This window comes from Aspergillus fischeri, genomic scaffold (assembly GCF_000149645.3).
Source record: "Aspergillus fischeri NRRL 181 1099437636262 genomic scaffold, whole genome shotgun sequence".
Lineage (NCBI taxonomy): Eukaryota > Fungi > Ascomycota > Eurotiomycetes > Eurotiales > Aspergillaceae > Aspergillus > Aspergillus fischeri.
This window is the reverse complement of record NW_001509764.1, coordinates 1,774,569-1,794,483: the sequence shown is the minus strand read 5'-3', so window position 1 is coordinate 1,794,483 and position 19,915 is coordinate 1,774,569. Positions and strand designations below refer to the sequence as shown.

Sequence of the window (19,915 nt, the reverse complement as noted above, 5' to 3'; positions counted from 1 at the left end):
GCGGTGCTCGACTGGAGGGCGGCTTTTTCGCCTCTAATGATGCCGGAGAACGTTGGACGTGGAATTCTGTATATGCAGCTTTCGCAGCTCTGTAGGAACCGTCGCTCCGTAGACAGCCATTCTCCGCGTCATATCATCGTGAAACAGTGTGTCTACCTTGGCTGAATCAACTGCAGAGTCGAATGGTAGCATTTGAAGACGGCATGTCATCAAAGCAGCAAGTCCATACCGAGAAGAAAGTCCATATCAATCGACGGTGTTTGTGGAAAGGAATCCAGCAATGAATCTGAAGGGAGCCACTGTCCTCCCAAGCGATCAGGGTCAGTCGGCGCAGAAATTCCCGATACCCGCTCGAGGATCGAGATGCCCTTTCGCTTCTTATCCAATGATGCGTTGATGAGATGACGTGCTGTGTGAAGCGCTTCATTTGCCAAATGTGTGTTCAATCGCTGTGCGATCATTTCCAGGGTCTCCACGGCTTCCGATATCTTTTCCAGACTCTCGGCTGTATCGATGGCGACAAGAATGCAAATGAACTGAAAGACAGTACAAACGACATTCCACCATGGATGATTCTGTGCCACCAGTCGTCGGGCAGAGGGTAATGTGGAACAACCGACCTCGATAACCCGGTCGAGCTGTGCTTGAGGTGTTACAGACTCTAAAAGTCGAAGTCGGCGGTAGAGACAAAATGCCAGGTCTGCCTTGACTAATATCAAAAAGTCATGCTCAACCGATACCTTGACCAGATTTTCGAGGCCCATGGCCAACTCATCCCGCCTGGCAGCCGGATCAGCATTGTTGTCGAGTGGGACAGCTCCGACCAGACTGAACAACTGAGGTGTCAGGTCATTAGATGGCGCATCGCTCTTCGAGTCTCTCTTCCATGTCAATCCAAGGTCTACCGCGGACCGCCCATAGTCGTAGGCTATGATTATATTCAAACACTGAGCTACCTGGGCAATGCGGTCCCGTGTCTCAGCGATATCCTCCAAAGCCTTTCTGCCACTACTTCCGGTCGTCAGAATGACCGCATCTAATGGCTGGTGGAGGCCAGCAGCTTCAACAAGATGCATCATGGTGCAGCTACACATCCAAGCCGAGTGTGGCCGACTGGTCGCTCGCACATAGATGGTACGCAAGATCCACCCGGCGATCTTGTCAATGGAGGGTGTCCGGCTGACTGAGGCATCTTCCAGGATCTCCTTCGCATGCAGCATGACCCTCGTCTCTTCTTCTTCGCTGAGAAAACCGGAGAAGAGAGAGCCGAGAGCAATGACTCCGCTGATTAGCGCCTCCAGGCAGAGGCCTTGTGCTTTCCCGTGCCAGTGCTCCTCGCATCGATGGTACAGCCGCTCCATGTCCAGCAGTCCAAACACGGGATGGACAGTGGATAAGTACACATCCATCAAACTTCGGACTTTATCCCATGAGATAAATGCAGTCAAGTCAAAAGAGACACCACAGCTGGGCTCTGCGCGAACTCCAGGGTTATACGCAAAAGAGTGCAGGCGCGGGGGATTTGCGGCCTGCAACTCCAGGCCGACCGTCATGGGAAACGCAACTGATGCGTGTCGACCCATATACCTGAGCTTTGAAGGCTCAAGGATGCCATGAGAGGAAGAAGAGATTACCGAGCTGCCTCCCAGGCTTTTTGCTGTCGCCTCTGACAAACGAGCAGCCTTCGTAGAGGGCAGTGGCAACGACGAAACCGAGTCTGCGTTTCTTTTGACAGACTTCACAGAGTCGTCCAGGAACTGGCAGTCATATCCATAGCCTGTACAGGCCGAGCATGGGAATCTCCCATCGCACTTTCTTTTGCGTTGGCGGCAGGGCGCGCATGCCTGTCGCGACCGCTGGCGCATGTTTCCCGAGGGCAATGCACTCGACACGGTCGCATTTGTGGCTTGCGCCTGGTGCGTCATGGCAAGACGGATATGTCCTCTCTAAGTCATAGTCAGAGTGGTATACTTGTGGTCTGACTTTTGTACGCTTTCAGACTGTTGCGATACACCTCCTCGGCTGTCTGACTCATTCATCACATGATTAGATTGGTTGCCTGAATTTTCGGAGTTGAGAGGTCCCTTGATGCCTTAGGTATCATTGTCAATTAAGACCGTCCGAAGCCTCATATCATACTTTGTACTCCGTAGGAACTGTTCGATATTCCAGTCTCCTTGGGGTCCCACGGTATCGAGAACAGTGCTATGTACCCCATTTGAGCTTCGTCATTCCATGATCTTAAACCTGAAGCCATTCTTTCGCACGAAATACGAGATTCATTTCCTTCGGCTGCGGGGGCGAGACGCAGCGATCATACCGCTCCACCATTCAGATGCGTAGAAAATTCGTAAAAGGGCTCGGTATTTGATCATTCCTGTCTTTCAATACCCCTGATTTCTCCACATCATAAAACTTGCCCTTCCTATTGACCTGTGCGCCTGCCAAGCCTCGTATAAGTTGATGAGCTGCAGAAGAGGCCATGCCAATCATCACAAGCCGCATGGAATAAATATCGCTGCTCGACAAGAAGGCCACAGGAGGGGATATTAGAGGAATATTTGCGTCCTGACTGCCACTCACATCCTGCAGAGTCGCCAGGATGAAACTTTTCAGCTCCGTCTCCGTCTCCCTGCCCCTGCTTCTCCTTACTTCGGTCTACGCAGATCCACGGGCATGTACTGGCGATACCAAAGTACTGAACCCGTCATATTTTACCCTTAATGAGACGGACAACAAGTTCCTCCCGGCGCTGTCCAAGATCTTCACCGATGCCGGCAAGAAGGTTACGGTCAGCCAGGTTCTCGCGGATGCGAACCGGGACCTGCAAAAGGTCACAGCCGCCTTCCCAATGTCGGAGCGGTGGCTCTGGAATTCCGGCGACGAGTCCACCACCAAGTGGATTCCACAAGGAATGACTAGCTCCGGTGATGCGCTGGCCGTCGGGACATACGAGGGCAAGGACGTCTGGCTTGCCAGCTGGTACCAAAAGGAAGGCGATGCCAATGTTCGCGTGAGCTTTGTGGACCGCGCGACGCACAAGTACCGGCACGTAATGCTGGTGGAACCAAGCGCTGCCGATAACTTCAAGTCAGTGCCGATCCATGCGGGTGGCATTGCTTGGTACGGCAATGCCCTGTACGTGGTCGATACCAACCATGGCCTGCGGGTGTTCGACATGGACAACATATGGAAGGTCGAGAGTGGCGATGGGATCGGTAAGATGGCTGGAGGCGGCTACTCGGCAGCCGATTACGCCTATGTCCTTCCTCAGACGAGGTGAGTTTCCGTTTCTCCATTGTATATATATCCCAGGTGGAAGATGCTAATGACGGTGATAGGGTCTACAATTGGACTGAGCTCCAGCCAGACTCCAAATTCCGGCATTCCTGGGTCGCTCTTGATCGTCTTGACTCGCCCGACACTCTGCTGATCGGCGAGTACCAGACCGATGACGCTTCAACTCCCATCCGCCTGGTCAAATATCCCCTGGACTATACGACACGCCGGCTGCGCAAGACCGGCTCGACAGTAGCAACCGCATCCTGGGCATACTGCGTCAATATTCTTCGCATGCAGGGCGGATTCTCCCGGAATGACACTTTCTATCTGGGAAGAAGCAATGGTCAGAACAATGGAGGTGATCTATTCACATGGACCCCTGGAGAGGCAGCCATCGGATCGAGCTACTTCCCTCCCGGTAATGAGGATCTGAGCTACAATGAGGCGAAGAAGGAGTGGTACACTGTGACAGAATGGCAGAACCAGAGATACATCTTGGCGTATAAGAAGGAGATTCCATGATCAGCTTGCACTTGTGGCCTGTGAACAGATCAAGTAGTGTCTGTGGAGAGTGGAATGAAGACCAACTGTCCGGTCATGATTCCAGACCGGATTGATTGTTTGTCTACGCAGGTTGCTAATTATCACCGACATCTAGATCTTGCCTACAGACAGTCAATAATTCATGCCGATCTTTTTATATATACATTATCGTTAGAATGCTGAGAAAACTGATGAGGATGATTGCACAGAGAGGAGGTGGGCGGAGATGAGAGCAAAAAGAAAAAAGAATTGCCTCCATCCAGGATCGAACTGGAGACCTCAGGATTTCAGGAACATCCCTTCTGTTGACAGAAGAGTCATGTGATATGAGACCTGCGTGATAACCAACTACACCATAGAGGCAATTGTTGAGATAATGGGCTTTGCTAAAGCTTATGTAGCAGAGCGCTGGCGCGAGGTATACATGCTATCATGCCACACTTGGCGGCCCTCAAGAATACCTGTACAAATGGCAGAGTGTGCTGTAAATACACAATTCCATATTGAATTATTCTAATCAAGCATTAAATTATACGATCATGCTTGCATTGCGAAGTTAGGATATAAATAGTTTTATCAGCATTCAAAATAAGTATGGCCGATTCGGCCACTAAACCATCGATATATATTTCTAAACACCGGACTGTGTATGTGACCACTTTCAACTCATGATTTTGATGTATTCGAAGGTATATCCTAGTAATGGTGCACCTTGAAGATTTATCCTATATTACAAGTTTAAAGACTAAATGCAACCTATGGTTTTATCCAAAGACCAGCGTAGCGATCCTCCTTTCCAGAATTGTACCCACTGAAAGCGCGTAGAACATAGCCCTCCTTCTTATACTTGTCAAATGCCGCCTGGAAGCTTGGTGAATTCAATCCATGTCTGGCAACCCAGGCACCAGAAGCCGACTTGTCCCAGATGGCCGCATAGTAAACGTGGTCGTCTACCTGATATCCATCAACGTCGGTCAGGCGATATCCGTCCTTGACATATTTGTCAAAGCGCGACTGGTATTCGGCAGAGGTCATGTTCGCATAGGAGAACCAGGCGACATTATCGTTCTTCTTCTCCCAGATGGCAGCAAAGCGCTCCTCGCCCTTGAGCTCGTAGCCACTGATATGAGTGAGCTTGTAGCCCTGTTTCAGGTACTCGCCGAAATATCTCTGCATCGATTCGACTGTCATTCCATGACGGGTAACCCAGCCGGCGGAAGGCGACTTGTCCCAAATCGCAGCGTAGTACGCGTTGTCGCCGACAGTGTAGCCATTGACCTGCACGACACGGTATCCCTGGCTGAGATACTCGTCGAATTTCTTTTGGTAAGCGGCAGAAGTCATGCCATGGTGAGATCTCCAGGCCGTAGAAGGCTTCTTCTCGAAAATAACGGCGAAGTTAGGCTGGCCGTTGCGTTCGTAACCGCTGACGGAATTCAAGCGGTAGCCTTGGCCCACAAGGTCGTTGAACTTGGCTTGATATGCATCGGAGGTCAGCCGGTAGTAGGCGTGCCATTCATTTGCCTGAACGCACACAGCTGAGAGAATGGCAGCAGCCCAAGGAAGGAATCTCATTATGAGTAAGGTTGGAATGAAACAAGTGGTAGTGAAGATGAGAGGAGTGATGTTCTGCTCCTATCATGATGGGTTCCGGAGGAAGTCTTATATACGGTGATAATTTGTCTCCCAATAAAGCACATGTAAGTGTTGAAGCTGTGGGCATCACGACAGAGCCGCAGAATGCAGCCTAAAGAGGCAATAATGCTGTCTTGGCAGACACATCCGTAATCTCCACTGTTCGTATTCCGGGGTATTTATATCTCGAGATGATGCATCCCGCAAAGCGATTGGCGCAAAGGCGGCACGATCTGTCGACCTCGTAAAGGTGGAGCAGCCCTGTATATTTTGGCAAAGAGTGGTCAATGATAGGCTGAGCTAGAGGCAACTACACGAGGCTCATAAAATAAACTCAGTACCCCTGGCAAGGCTGAAATGGCGAGGCTGCCCATATCCATCCCCAGTCGGTACTCTCTGAAGTGGTCAGGTCCTAAGCCTGTCATTTCTGGAGCAATCGGTTTGGGAAAGAGCTAAAAGTCTTCTGAGATCAAAGTCTTCTGAAATGGCCTCATGTGTAGCAGATGTCCAGTCAATAAATCTCCCATTCTAGCGCGAACAGGCTAGGTTCCGGCTCATTCAAAGGGTTATAATCGTTACCAAGATAGCGAGGGCTGTAGCATAATATAATTCTTCTTCCTTGCCCACGCGCTTCATTCATGCCACTGAGAACACTGCTGCCCTCGGGAGGAATGCTCTGGGGAAGAGAACCAGCGACCTCCCCGAGAGTATGAAAACGGTTTCTTGAGACTGGTCTAAAGGAGACAGCAATCGAATTAAATCAACGATTGATTAGCCTTGGAGCCTGAGATCTTGATCAACGAAAGAAAGTTCTGATCGACATGCAAGTGAACTTTACCAACAGCGCAAAGGGCTAGCCATCTGACAGTTGCGCTTGCATCTGCATTATTCGACTACGATAATGCTACAACAATGCCAAGCACGACATGACATCAATATAAAGCATTGTAATATAAACCGATCTAATTTCAATGGGAATCAGCCCCGGTGTATATGGATATCATATCATCGAATGTTGTCATTTCAAGAGATTCACCAGACACGGCGCAATGACGTCAGGGCCCGCGTGGATCATCACGTCGAATGGCCATCCAGAAGTGCCAACGCTAGAGATCCAACCAAGATGTCATCCTTGATGCTAAGGAAATGAGCTTTGACTTTGCCAGTACGCATCCAGCAAGGGTCGAGCAGTGATTGATCTAATGGAGATCCACACACGTCATGGTGCTGGCCCACCATGTGGCGGACAGCCATACCCAACCAGCATTATATAGAAGGCTATCGCGATCTTAGTCCTATGATAATATCTGTTTTCAAGCAAACTTCCTCTTAGCGTCAAGCTTGCCACTGACACAGAAACCCATATTTCCGTCGAATACAGCAACAACATGGACAATCCCAACCAAAAGACCGGTGCTGAAACCCATACGGATGAGCAAAAGCGACACTTTTATGACAACCTCACTGAAGACCAGAAGAAGAAGCAGACTTTTAGCGAATGGGTTAAAGAGGCATACAATGACCAATATGAAAAGTGGATGCCGTGGCTCGAGGAGCAGTACCTGAAATGGTTCGGCAAGGGCGACAACAAGGCTTCATACGTCACGAAAGGTAAGAAGTGTCCCTTTCTCATCTATATTGGATAAATGTCCTTGAGAATCTCATAGACTAACATGAGCCCGGCTAGATACCCTCTCCAAGTCCAAAGTCACCGGCATCAAACAGGTCGACCAGGTGCAAGACGACGTCAACAATCTGGTCGGCAACCAGCTCGGCGAGAACGGATTCCTTGCCCCTGTCGGTAACATGATCTCCAAAGAAGGGATCAATCGCGCCGAGAGAAACGGTAAAGACGAGAATGGCTCATATGGCGGTCCGCTCGGCGGCGTCACAGACCCCGTGGTGGACCGGGCCAAGGGTGCTGGTCAGAGTGTCACTTCTGGGGCACAGACGGTGGGAAATTCCATTTCTGGAGGATTTCAGAGTGCTGGAAACTGGTTTACAGGCTCGTCCAGCAAAGAACAGCGGTCGTGATTGCAGGAATGCGGGAGCGATATTTGACGACTGATGATTCTACTTTGATTTGTCTATGCATGTTTTGCAAGAGATACCAGCACTTCTGATCTCATTAATTGATCATGTATTAATTTAAGTTGATATATCCAAGCTCAGTTACTTCCATAGGGCAGTGTCCACGAGTATAAGGTTGAGGTACAGGATGAAGGTGACAGTGCCTGCGGCGGCATTGTAAACAAAAGTCTCCATTCTGCTGGTCTTGTTCTCTGTGACGCTCTCCTTGCTCATGGTCTCTCGCCTTCCTGACTACAGAGTATCCTATGGCAGCCATCCTGATGAATAAGTGTGGAGAGACTTTGCGCCAGTCAGCGTGTTGCTGCTTTCTGTGTCGGGGCTGCTGGCTTAATTTTCCTTAGACCACATTCGTTTGGCTGCCGCTCGGACATATCAGTGATATCGCGGGCATCAGTCCAAGGTCTATGTCTATATACATGTTCAGCGCGGCCGTACCTTAATCTCCTTCTAGGCAACCGGTCCGGCTTTTGCCGCCTGCGCCGCTTGTTTCAGCCGCCTTTCTTCGCGTTCACTATACCGGTCCGCAAAGAGATCAAAGTGAGGCCGCATCAAGATCGTGTACTTTACAAACTCTTCCATGCAATCGACCAAACGATCCCGGTTACCGCTTGGCATTAGATGATAGTCTCCCGGTTGACCGGCATCCGGGAAATGCGTGTATGCCTTCGGTATTGAGCTTTGATTCGGGATCACAAACATGCGCATCCACCGCCCCAGGATTCGAAGCGAGTTGACGGCGTTGAACGATTGGGATCCTCCGCATACTTGAGCGATGGCCAGGGTACGACCCTGAGTGGGTCGAATGCTACCGGTCGACAGCGGGATCCAGTCGATCTGGTTCTTGAAGACGGCAGTCTGGAAAGGATCAGTAGTGCTCTGGAAGACTTTGGATGGTGAGGAACTTACCAGGTTGCCGTGTTGCTCGGGGGTCACCCACAGATGACCGTCGCTCCATGTGCTCAACTCGCGCAGCTCTTGGACCTTGGGGTGCGTATGTTGGACGTCGTCCTTGACCGGTAGGCCCTCTGGATTAAAAATTCGGACATCACAGCCGAGGCGGAAGAGGATTCGACTGGCCTCAAAGGCTACGAGCTTCGAGTACGATCTGTCAACAATGTTAGCCTCGGATGCTTGGCAGGATTACTGCGTGTTAACAGATCCATACCTCTTCCGCAACGAACCGTACAAAACTAAAACCTTGATGCGTTTCTGAGTCGTCCTGAGATCCTTCTCCGCCATGTCCAGCACGGTGTCGAGTTCCAAGCGATTGGCCCAATCCTCGGCCGCTTGCTGTGGATTCAGGACGAAGGGGCGATATTTCTCGCGGATTTTCGGGTCATCTTCATTTTGCGGAATGGCTAGCGTCCTGAAAGAGGGCTGCGGTGTCTGTATATGTTCATGTTTGACCTCATGTAGGGTCACTGTGGCGGAATGTGTCATTCTGTTGCTGATGAAAGCGGATGGGACAAGCGTCGGAGTGGGTATTCTGATGACTCTCGGGGTCAAGCGATTTATTGACCACATATGGATTAAGTCGATACTAGGAAAAAGATCTTAACAACTGCAACTTAACCTGAACCAGGAACTTCTGTCAAATAATGCCAACGTTATATCCTGCAAATCCTTATCAGATGCATTGTTTCTATTGAGCATGTCATCGCCGACTGCTGATTGGCTGGACCGATCCGATACCCGACAACAACAGAAACATCTCACTTTGGACGGTCCACAAAAGTGTGGAGAACAATACTGAAACCTAGCAAGAGAAACTCGAGAAAGTCGTATCATGAATATTGCCCAGTGCATTGACTGGCTCCTCTTGGATGCTATCTGTCGATAATAGAAAAAGGAAAGGAATGTGCCACTTTCAGGTGCCAATGCCACTATCTTAGCTGCTTTAGGGCATGGACTTGTCTAATGAATGAGATGGTCCAAGACCAAGGATGATATCATTACCATTGCAGCGCGCTAGGTGCATGACAATTCTCTTCCTTGTGACTTGTCCCTACATTCTTCGCCGCTGTGAGCTCCTCGAAGAGTCTGTTCCCGAATTTTCGAAAGGCAGAAGTAATGCCACCGTGGCGGAACAGTTCTTGTTCCATCTGACTTAATTGGAATTCAAACCGGAGTCCATCAACGTGGATGACGTGCGCATGGAGGTCAATTAATATCTCTGAGCCATCCTTGGCGGCGGCGTAGAACGACTCGTTAGGCATGGTAATGCCCAACAGGCCGAGGTTGGGCATGTTCCGTTGAAAGATAAAGGCGAAGGATTTCGCGATCACACATTTGACATCGCAGCCTTGAGACGTTATCAGCAAAAGTACATGTGGGAACTGGACCACGCACCAAGCAATGCCATGACGGCCTGTTCGCGCGACGATCCACAGCCAAAGGCTTGACCAGCTACAACGACGTTGAAACCTTCTTGGGCTCGTCGACGGAACAACGGATAGATGTATTGCAGGCAATGTAGACCACTTTGCTCATTAGTTTTCATGTCCATCAAGAATTCAGCCGGTGCTAGCTGTGGATGTCATCAGCAGGATGAAGCATAGCAGAAGAACACGTGTAGTTAATTGAGCATACCCCATCTGTGTCGATGAAATCACCTAGAAGCTGTACCTTGCCACGCAGGGTTCCAGAAAACGGAGGTTCTTGCGTGGGTCCGGAGAAGATACTTGATTCAGGTCTCTCTTTGGAGAGAGCAAGAGAGCCGCTCGGCTCAACATAGGTTAGACGAGAAGCCGCGTCCATCTTCGCTGTCAGTCCAAAAGACCCGCGCAACGACATCCATCTTTCCCAATCGATCCCACAAAGCAAGTCATGAGGGTCGGTCAATTTCATTTCGAATGAGGATGCAGCGACAGTTGCGGCAGAGACTAGATGGCCTATTGACCCTGCGTTGCATCTTCAGCTAAAGAATGCAGATAAGCGGCACGCATACAAACCTTTACCCATGCGATTCTCAAAGTTCCGGTTCTGGGATGAGAGCCAGACTTCTCCTGGAGTTGCCTGATCTGCCGACATGCCAACACAATAGCTGCAGCCTGGGATTCCAATCTCAAAACCCGCCGCTTCGTAGACGTCGGTGAGGCATAATTCGCGTAGTCTACGCAGGATCGGCAATGACCCGGGTACCATCTTCCTCTTCCCACATTTAACCGACCGATAGCCTTTCTTCAGTCCTTGCTCTAGCACAAGAGCAGCAAGGATGAGGTCCTCCTCGGTTGTGGTGCAAGCTCCAATAAAGCAACCATCCAACGGCATTCCTGCGTAATCCGAGACAGGAACCACATCATCCGGTCTCGGGTATCGAGCAAAGAATGACTGGACATTTCCAAGATCAATGTCGAGTTCTGCGGCGTACTGCGCATCGCTATCGGGTCGGAAGTACGTGATGAGATTCTTGTGTCGTTGTAAGCGTCTGTTGGCCACGAAGTCGCGCGTGATTTGATCAGGCACAAATACCCCGGTGATGCCACCGAGTTCCTTCTTCAATAAGCAAGGCATAAAGTCTTCAACTGCATCGACGTACCGCTGTCATGTTGCAAATAGCAAATCGAGCATCAGCCGACAAATACTGCACACCAGCACCAGAGAACTCGACGATCCTATCAGAAGCGACAGTATTCCTCTTCAACTGCTGCATGATGTATAGTATAACATCTTTTCCACCGATCCCAGGCTTAGGTACACCCACGAGTCGGATGTTGATGGACTCGGGAACCTTGAACCACGTCTCCCCTGTCACCAAGGGCAAAGTCACATCTGCTGCCCCGAGCCCAATCGCCAGACATCCCAATGCGCCAGAGGAGCACGTATGTGAGTCGGAGCCAATGATCAGCATGCCAGGTTGTGCTCGTTCCCTGTAGAACTCGGTGTGGAGGATCGTATACTAAACCGTGTCAGCATCTCCCTGGAGATAAGGTTTATCATCGACCAACGTTCATTCCCTGGTATTCGGTTAATTTGAACACTCGCTTTGCCCTCTCGCTTGCATCGATCAGCGCGCGAACTTTTGGAATGTGTCTGATTCGAGGATCTACGACATGATCACCGGCGAGCCAGAAGCGATCATTTCGATGAATCCCAGGGTTTCCTAAGTCGCTGTACGTAGTCTCCATGCCCTAATGAACTGACTTAGCGGCGGAGAAGAAATCATTGAGGTAAATCCTCACGGCCCATGATGCCTCTGAGGCAATCACCCAGTCGACGTCGACCAGAATCAAATCTCCAGGAGCCACCCAACCTCTATGAGTAACCTCGTGCAACGCAAAGATTTTCTCGCTTAGAGTCATCCCGCGCCGACTTGGAGGCCTTGATGCTACCGGAGCAGGCATTGATCTGGATCTATCCTCTGAATTAAGCGCTTCCAGCCAGGCAGATACGAGGAACAGAACTTCTGATTCTTGCTGCGCTGCCAAGTCACTCGCATCGTCCAGACCCAGCCCTCCAAGGTCGTGCGGTTGGATGCACACGCGAAGCACATCGGCTAGAGCAGACGATTCGCGGACGTGGCCCAGTTTTTGCAAAAACTCGATCAGGTTTCTGATTTGAGAAAGTGGTCCGATGGCGGACGCAATCTTTGCTTTGGAATACTTAGCTTTGCTCTCACCTTCCGGGGATAGAAGCTAGAGTCGTCTTACTTGATGTATCGTCGAGTTGTATGTGCCTGGTTTGCTCAAGAATTCGGTATATCTGGACCGAACTTTGGCTATACGTTCCAGACATCTTGAATCTTCACATAAAGCTACTATGATACTGTGAAGGCCGCTGAGAGTTGTCGCTTGCGAAGGACTCAGCTTCATAACCTTTGTCCCATTGCGCTGACAACTGCTGTGCGACTGTCAGCCCGCTTGCGGCCCGGAAACGGGTGGTGCGAAATCCTCCTGCAAGGGTAGAAGTTGGAATTGACTTGGCCAGCCATTAGGGATTAGTGACACAGCATACATAACTGCGGAACGTCAGTAGTGTGAGGAATTGGTAACATCGATCGAATCTACAGTTTCGAAGCTGTTGCTACTCGATGCGAGCTGGAAAGTGACCTATCGTCAGTGCAGTAAACCGAGCACATTGCTGTGCCAGTATGGCAGAGCTGAGGCAGTGCCAATGCAAGGCTACTTTGACATATCAGCTGCATATAACGGAAATCTTATTGTTGTTACAAATCTACTGGATCCCATGTATCGACCGGAATGAGTCGGAGCCACCTAGAACTTGGTGTAGCGCAGGTAGGGCTTGACCTCCCGCACATTGCCAAACTTCTTCTTAGCGTCCTCGGTCGAGACGGAGGGCGGAACAATGACATCCTCGCCAACGGTCCAGTCGATGGGAGTGGCAATGCCCTTCTTGTCTGCCGCCTGCAGAGCGTCAATTACACGCAGGACCTCGGCGGAGTTACGACCAGTGGAAGCAGGGTACAGCATTGTCAGACGGATCTTCTTTGCGGGGTCGATGATGAAAACCGCACGGATGGTGAAAGGAATGCCCTTCTCGGCGATGTTGTCCAGGTCGCGTTGATCGATCATGTCATAGAGGAACGCGACCTTGCGCTCGGGATCGGCAATGATGGGGAACTGAACGGTGGTCGATGCGACTTCGTTGATATCCTTGACCCAGTCGCCGTGAGAGCTGAGATCGTCCGCGCTCTATAAATGATCAATGAGTATGGTACCATGCTTCAATTGAGAGGACTACCCACCAGACCGATCATCTTGACACCTCTCTTGTCAAATTCACCCTTCAGCTTGGCAAAGGCACCGAGTTCGGTCGTGCATACTGGGGTGAAGTCGGCGGGATGAGAGAAGAGTATGGCCCAGCTGTCTCCGATGAACTCGTGGAAATCAATTTCGCCGTGAGTGGTCTGAGCCTTGAAGTTCGGAGCTACAATACATAAGATATGTTAGCAGGATGTTTACAACCAAAGGACGGAGAGAATAAGGTACCGGTTGAACCAAGACGCAGGCGAGGCTGTTCCTGGGGAACAGTTGCAAGGAATCTGCGACCGAAGGGCTGCACGAGGGGCTGGGCGCGCGGAAGCTGGCGGGAGAAAGCCACTCTTGAGACAGGGCCGGCTCTGGGGAGCGCAGAAAGGGCTCTCAAGCCGGTACGGGGTAGAATGGATGCCATTGTGCAGATTGACGAGAAACACTGGCTTTTGGGCAGTCAATTGAGGACGGAAACGAGTGTATATCCGATGACTTTGACGATGCTCGATTGACGCAACAACATCGGAGGGGCACGGCAGTACCAGGTGCTAACCGTATTGGGAAGCCAGCTTGGGAATGCCGTGCATGCCTGAGGCAGAACATTTCTTCCATCTACTTCCTTGGTTGACCATGTATGTATGGGAGCAAGGTACTATTAAACCATGTGTCTAAGTTCTCATTGAGAATTGGATGAGTTGGATGGAGTAATTCTGCATTACCCTTTCCGGAAAATGGTCTCTTTGCTGAGAAACAGACGGTGAAGATGCGGGGGCCGGGGGTTTTCATCTACCGTGCTGTGGGGCGCTAGCTTTATGGCGTAGAAATGGTAGAGGCTTATGACTGAGCTAGACATCTTCAGGGGCTTCAAGTAGTCATGCACTACTTATCTATGCTCTCTCTCAAAGGGCCGATGATGTACGGAGCCTGTTCCAGGCAAGTCCGAGTACATACCCCATACTGAACGGCCTTGTCAAGATACCCACCCACTGCATGATCCTAAATTCTCACGTAAGACGAATACAGTTAAGAGAGGTGGGGTTGGGGGTTATTATGTTCCGCTTTGATATAAATTACTACTGACAGGAGAGGTATAATGCTTGTTTACGGGGGCAGGCTTTGCCTCGTTGGTCGAGAGTCCGCCTGAGGTATCAGGGCTAAAATCGAGCCATGGCGAAGTCCGGGAACTGAAGACGTCGGCATCGATTAAGCGGCGAAGATCAATACCATGTTGATCTGAGCTGGTTTCTAAGAGGTTTGAGGCTTGCATTAGTCCATGATACTGTGGTATCCTCATCTTGTGCGTAGTATTCCTCAGCTCCGTACTCCGCCGGGGTAATGCTTGTGTAGCTTCTAAAGATGCACCTTGATTGTTCTGGCCAATAATGCACTTGAAGAGGAGTTATAGCTTAATCCTTGCCAAACCAGGTGCCGAATTAGTATCAGCCTATGGGCTGACTGTGGGTATAAAGTCTTGAATACGCCCGTCTGTTCGGAGAACTCTCAATCAGTGCCTCTGGCGACACCAGAAAATAACCAAGAGCAAGACAAGGACTTACTTCTCTTTGACAATGCGTATATCCGTCGGTGCTCTGCTTGGCTTGACAGCCCTAAGCCATGCCACACCAGAGAAACGAGCCGTATCTGCTTCTGCATACTGTTCCAACTCGGCCGGCAACTACAAGCTGTCCTCCATAGCAGCCCCAGTCCAAGGAACAGGAAATCCCGGCTCTGAATCAACTTGGCAATTGACCGTTGACGACACCTCGTCCGGTCACAGACAGACGATCGTTGGGTTCGGTGCTGCCGTCACCGATGCCACGGTCACCTCGTTCAACACTTTGTCGGCCTCCGTGTTGCAGGACCTGCTCAATAAATTGATGACATCGGCCGGGGCGAACTTTGCTTTGATGCGACATACCATTGGAGCTTCCGATCTGTCCGGTGACCCAGCCTACACATACGATGACAATGGTGGTAAAGCGGATCCGTCACTGTCGGGATTCAACCTGGGGGACCGAGGAACGGCCATGGCCAAGATGCTGGCAACAATGAAGTCTCTGCAGCCCAACCTCAAGATCCTCGGCTCTCCCTGGAGCGCGCCAGGATGGATGAAGCTAAACGGTGTCATCGATGGCAATACGAACAACAACAACCTGAACGATGGATACCTGACCAGTGGTGGAACTGGTAGTACGGGGTATGCCAGTCAATTCGCGCAGTACTTTGTCAAGTATATCCAAGCGTATAAGAATCTCGGTGCCCACGTCGACGCAATTACCATCCAGAACGAGCCGCTGTTTAGCTCAGCTGGTTATCCCACCATGTATGTCTATGACTATGAGTCAGCGCAGCTGATCCAGAACTACATCGGCCCAGCTCTTGCCAACGCCGGACTCGATACCGAAATCTGGGCTTATGACCACAACACAGGTACGATACGTGTTATCGTTGATATTCTAGCAAAGAAGCTGACATGTCACAGATGTCCCGTCCTACCCTCAGACTGTCCTTAACCGGGCCGGTCAGTACGTCAAGTCGGTCGCTTGGCACTGCTACGCTCCCAACGTCGACTGGACAGTGCTAAGCCAGTTCCACAACACAAACCCTGGAGTGAAGCAATATATGACCGAGTGCTGGACTTCAGCATCTGGCGCATGGCATCAAGCGGCTGACTTCACCATTGGTCCCCTGCAGAACTGGGCCTCGGGAGTTGCAGCATGGACTCTGGGAACCAACGCTCAGAATGGTCCGCATCTGTCCACTGGCGGCTGCGCGACATGTCAAGGCTTGGTGACCATTAACAACGGAGGATACACGCTCAACACCGCATACTACATGATGGCGCAATTCAGCAAGTTCATGCCACCTGGTGCGATTGTGCTCAATGGCAGTGGCAGCTACACATACTCTGGCAGTGGCGGTATCCAGTCCGTGGCTTCGTTGAATCCCGATGGAACCCGCACTGTGGTTATTGAAAACACTTTTAGCAATGATGTCTATGTGACTGTCACTATGAAGAGCGGGCAGAAGTGGAGTGGGAACGTTCCTAGCCAATCTGTGACTACCTGGGTTCTTCCATCTGCTTGAGAAGAGGTGTATCCTGAGATGGTCAGATATCTATTGAAAAGGTAGCGCTTGGAGATATTAATAGCATTTCTCTAGTTACATGTCACGCAGCTTCCAATGCCTGCAGCTTCCAGTTGTGAGATAGCTTCCAATAAAGTCATACGTGACCCTGTGTTTTCTCCTGTGAGACAATCCGCAATCTGCCTCAAAGTCGTCGCAACAGGGCTGTCTTCTGCATGGGATACAATCTCTGTTAAGAGATGACCATAAGCCCATATATCACATAGTCGGCGCACCTCGAAAGGGAGAGCAATTGGTGATATTTCATCTCGTATCTCCGGGGCGCACCACTCATATGTGACTCCGCCAATGCCACTGATGTCAATAAGTATCGCGTTCCCATCTGAATCAAGGACAACGTTCGAAGGTTTGATATCCATGTGAGTTACCCCAGCCCCATGCAGATGAGCCAGCGCGGTTGCGATCTGTATTGCCCACCTTTCCCAAGGATGATCTAGTAGACAACCCTCACTCAGGACTTCCTGTAAAGACCCCCCGCTATGAAATTCTAGCAGGATACCAATCACAACAAGAGGCTGATTACTCGTGCTGGACGTCATATAAGGGTTCTTAGACACTGCAATACCAGCTGCTTGTACGATGTTGGGCACGCCTTTGCAGATTTGAAGATTTTCAAGCTCCCTGCGTATAACTTCTGTGTCATAGGGATAATAAAGGGGCCGATTCACGACTTTGAGGATATAGGGTGTTTTGTTCTGGATGTTGAAGACTTTGGAAACTCCAGCAGTAATCATCACCTCATCTGACAATTCCGCCATGTTTATATGTGGAAATGAAGTGAATTCGCGACACGAGGGATAGATGACCCTCGAAGGATCTTCGCGCGTCGTGTATCTCAATGTCCTGGCAAGCCTTGCAAAAGGGCCGCTGCCGAGTCCTTCAGTTTCTCGTAGCGTCAGAGTGGCATACTGAGGTTCTGAGAGTTCTTCCAAAAGCACCTCAGTCACAGTGTCATCCAGAAGCGGCAACGAGGAATAGTCTACGTCCTTGACGAAATTTTGGAATTCTCTGCGACGTTCGCGTTTCGGGGTTCTTTGCTCCAGTCCTTGGGAGATCTCGCCCTTGAACGTTACTTTTACCCACCATTTGGAGTTGTCTGAATGGTAAATCAACATTTGGGAGCGAACGTTAGGCTCAGGCTTTCCTTCTGTGAGATAGGCGTCATTCTCGCTATACGACCTGAACTCGATTGATGATGGCATCTGGTCCAGAGAAGATAACGCGAGTTCGAAGGAACGATGGCAGAATGGTGGGGATGGTCAAGTCTTACGTGCCTGTACTATCCCTTGCGCCCTGACTCTGCACGGCCATTCGATATCACCCTACAAGCCACCTTGGTTGGTCGCCATCCCATAACTGTCACTCACAAGTGATGAACAAGGATAGTGTTCACTACCACCATACGAGTACGTACTCGTACTCGTGCTCGTGGATGACTGTCTCAGGAAGCTCGTAAATGACATTTCTATATCTAAATTCTTGTACACCTGAATGCGCTAACCATAACCCTATCGAGCCAACCGCACAGGGCAAGGAAGAATTGTAAAACGATTGGATAGTCGACGAACCAGTGAACGTTTAATTTTGACAGCATTGGTTCCCTGGTAGGATGGTGGGTTCAATGCTTTTCTCGATTCCGGGGAAGTCATGATGAATTCGCCACTCAAAGAATGTCGGGTCTTATGACAGCTTGATCATTCCCAGTCGCCCCCCCAATTCTTTATTATTGCGACGTTTGTCTCCTTGTCGCTGATTTTGGATGCTTGTAATACCATCGTCCACCGATTGATGAACAATATCCCATCCCCTTCACAAAGCTAACAATTCATCTCCATCACCGATTCAAGTCTACGAACATGTATCAAGCAATTGTCGGTCGTTCGAGGCCTCTCTTTAGTACTCTAAAGCAGAGGCTTCAAACTCCAGGTGCGCTACTTCTTGATGGTGAACCTCAACAAGAACTGGGTTAACCAGAATGACACAACTGTCTCAGACTCAAATCAAAGACGCAAGCACGTCGTCCGATCGGATACCTACAAACAGCCAGGCCCCATTGGCGTCTCCTCCTTGCGTCTGCAGGGCCCTGCCTGGGCCACAGCCGGCGGAGGCATCTATGCCACCTTGTTTGGGGTGTACCGGATGCTGCGCTCTATGCGACAACTGAGATATTTCTAGCTTTGCCATAGTTTGCCGCACGTTCGTCTCTTTTAGTTTGAGTCATTCGCTCTTTCACCGCTAGCTTGACAGGCGCGTTGTTGATGGTCGGCATGTTACGGGCATATATGGCTATATCCTGGAATTACTGTTAAAAGCATCACTTACTTTACTGCTGGGTAAAGTGTATCGGTAAAGTGTATAATGACACACGATCGAACCTCAATGTCTTGTCTGTCCAAATAATCGTTGTTTGGCATGGAAAGAGATATATGTTGACGCTATTCCCCGTTGGGAGATTACGTTACTAATGTGAATTTGTGCCGAGGGAAGATCGCAATGAAAACGGATAAAGCAACTTGTCTCTTCCAATTTCATAGTGTTTACACCCATAGTAACTAACTCCCATTCCATAAGGTTAGATCTACCTGCCGATCCTCAAGATCATGGCCTCAACCGATCGCACATTTCTCACCTTCCAACACAATGCCAAGCTCCACAATCTCGAAACCATCGTGAGGGGAATCCACCCTTTCCCAACCCTGGAAGACTCCAACCGCCAGCTCTTCAAGCAAGGCACCGATGAAGATTATGCTGTCATCACAGAGCAGACCATTTTCCATCCCCAGGGAGGCGGACAGCCGTCAGACGAGGGCACCATGACCAACGCCTCGGGTGTAGCGTTCACGGTCGCAGCCGTGCGCATGGACGCAGTCCGCGAGGGCCAAGTCCTCCACTTTGGCCGGTTTAACCCGACATCATCATCTTCATCCAGCGTCTTCTCCGAGGGAGATGCAGTCGAACAGACGATAGACGCAGATAAGCGTCTGCTGTACTCGCGTCTGCACACGGCCGGCCACGTCCTCGGCGCGGCGGTGCGGCATCTCCTGGAAAAGGAGGTAGAGGGGTTCGACGAGCTCAAGGCGTCGCATTTCCCTGACGCGGCGGCGTGTGAGTTCCAAGGTGCTATCGATGGGAAATGGAAGGATCCGATCCAGGCGAAAGTGAACGAGTTTATCGATGCCAAGTTGCCCGTCGAGGTGGACTGGTGGGATGAGGATGAGTTTCGGAGGCGGGGATTGGAGCGATTGCTGCCTGATCGCGGTTCTGTCGCTATTGCTCCCGGCGAGAAGTTTCGCGTTGTCAATATTGTCGGAGCTGAGGTGTATCCCTGTGGAGGTACGCATGTCGATACGACGGATCTGTGTGGTTCAACTACGGTGCGAAAGATTACGAGGAAGGCTGGCAGGTCCAAGGTCAGCTATACCGTAGCTAATTGAGTCAATCAATTGCTATCACAAAGTCGAAAAGATAGAATATAGAAGAGTCAATATACACGATCTAACAAAGAC

The 19,915-nt window shown here is 50.4% G+C and overlaps 10 protein-coding genes and 1 non-coding gene across 11 annotated transcripts, besides 1 other annotated feature; 4 read left to right on the top strand and 7 right to left on the bottom strand.

Annotated features, from left to right (window-relative positions):
• Window positions 1–209: 209 nt before the first annotated feature.
• NFIA_099990 (putative C6 transcription factor) lies at window positions 210–1,553 on the bottom strand (the record flags this gene model as incomplete). The annotated part of the gene is made up of 1 exon (XM_001262258.1): window positions 210–1,553. One exon carries the CDS (start codon window positions 1,551–1,553, stop codon window positions 210–212), a length of 1,344 nt encoding a protein of 447 aa, XP_001262259.1.
• A 1,049-nt stretch (window positions 1,554–2,602) lies between these two features.
• NFIA_099980 (uncharacterized protein) lies at window positions 2,603–3,804 on the top strand (the record flags this gene model as incomplete). The annotated part of the gene is made up of 2 exons (XM_001262257.1): window positions 2,603–3,279; window positions 3,342–3,804. 2 exons carry the CDS (start codon window positions 2,603–2,605, stop codon window positions 3,802–3,804), a joined length of 1,140 nt encoding a protein of 379 aa, XP_001262258.1.
• A 271-nt stretch (window positions 3,805–4,075) lies between these two features.
• On the bottom strand, window positions 4,076–4,188 carry NFIA_099970. Its single transcript has one exon. It is a non-coding gene; the product is annotated as a tRNA-Met (tRNA).
• Window positions 4,189–4,581: 393 nt separating this feature from the next.
• Window positions 4,582–5,400, bottom strand: NFIA_099960 (uncharacterized protein; the record flags this gene model as incomplete). Its single annotated transcript, XM_001262256.1, has 1 exon — window positions 4,582–5,400. The coding sequence occupies one exon, from the start codon at window positions 5,398–5,400 to the stop codon at window positions 4,582–4,584; it is 819 nt and encodes a 272-aa protein (XP_001262257.1).
• A 1,448-nt stretch (window positions 5,401–6,848) lies between these two features.
• Window positions 6,849–7,494, top strand: NFIA_099950 (uncharacterized protein; the record flags this gene model as incomplete). The annotated part of the gene is made up of 2 exons (XM_001262255.1): window positions 6,849–7,071; window positions 7,148–7,494. 2 exons carry the CDS (start codon window positions 6,849–6,851, stop codon window positions 7,492–7,494), a joined length of 570 nt encoding a protein of 189 aa, XP_001262256.1.
• Window positions 7,495–7,998: 504 nt separating this feature from the next.
• arsH (putative arsenic resistance protein ArsH) lies at window positions 7,999–8,991 on the bottom strand (the record flags this gene model as incomplete). Its single annotated transcript, XM_001262254.1, has 3 exons — window positions 7,999–8,406; window positions 8,458–8,656; window positions 8,717–8,991. The coding sequence occupies 3 exons, from the start codon at window positions 8,989–8,991 to the stop codon at window positions 7,999–8,001; spliced, it is 882 nt and encodes a 293-aa protein (XP_001262255.1).
• A 512-nt stretch (window positions 8,992–9,503) lies between these two features.
• On the bottom strand, window positions 9,504–12,544 carry acoC (aconitase family protein; the record flags this gene model as incomplete). The annotated part of the gene is made up of 8 exons (XM_001262253.1): window positions 9,504–9,853; window positions 9,901–10,078; window positions 10,141–10,451; window positions 10,503–11,043; window positions 11,090–11,449; window positions 11,499–11,681; window positions 11,733–12,169; window positions 12,505–12,544. 8 exons carry the CDS (start codon window positions 12,542–12,544, stop codon window positions 9,504–9,506), a joined length of 2,400 nt encoding a protein of 799 aa, XP_001262254.1.
• Window positions 12,545–12,764: 220 nt separating this feature from the next.
• Window positions 12,765–13,683, bottom strand: NFIA_099920 (peroxiredoxin; the record flags this gene model as incomplete). The annotated part of the gene is made up of 3 exons (XM_001262252.1): window positions 12,765–13,202; window positions 13,256–13,437; window positions 13,500–13,683. The coding sequence occupies 3 exons, from the start codon at window positions 13,681–13,683 to the stop codon at window positions 12,765–12,767; spliced, it is 804 nt and encodes a 267-aa protein (XP_001262253.1).
• Window positions 13,684–14,830: 1,147 nt separating this feature from the next.
• Window positions 14,831–16,349, top strand: NFIA_099910 (glycoside hydrolase family 30 protein; the record flags this gene model as incomplete). Its single annotated transcript, XM_001262251.1, has 2 exons — window positions 14,831–15,692; window positions 15,745–16,349. The coding sequence occupies 2 exons, from the start codon at window positions 14,831–14,833 to the stop codon at window positions 16,347–16,349; spliced, it is 1,467 nt and encodes a 488-aa protein (XP_001262252.1).
• A 71-nt stretch (window positions 16,350–16,420) lies between these two features.
• Window positions 16,421–17,611, bottom strand: NFIA_099900 (protein kinase family protein; the record flags this gene model as incomplete). The annotated part of the gene is made up of 1 exon (XM_001262250.1): window positions 16,421–17,611. One exon carries the CDS (start codon window positions 17,609–17,611, stop codon window positions 16,421–16,423), a length of 1,191 nt encoding a protein of 396 aa, XP_001262251.1.
• Window positions 17,612–18,742: 1,131 nt separating this feature from the next.
• Window positions 18,743–18,766: a microsatellite.
• A 243-nt stretch (window positions 18,767–19,009) lies between these two features.
• NFIA_099890 (putative alanine--tRNA ligase) lies at window positions 19,010–19,843 on the top strand (the record flags this gene model as incomplete). The annotated part of the gene is made up of 1 exon (XM_001262249.1): window positions 19,010–19,843. One exon carries the CDS (start codon window positions 19,010–19,012, stop codon window positions 19,841–19,843), a length of 834 nt encoding a protein of 277 aa, XP_001262250.1.
• Window positions 19,844–19,915: the final 72 nt, after the last annotated feature.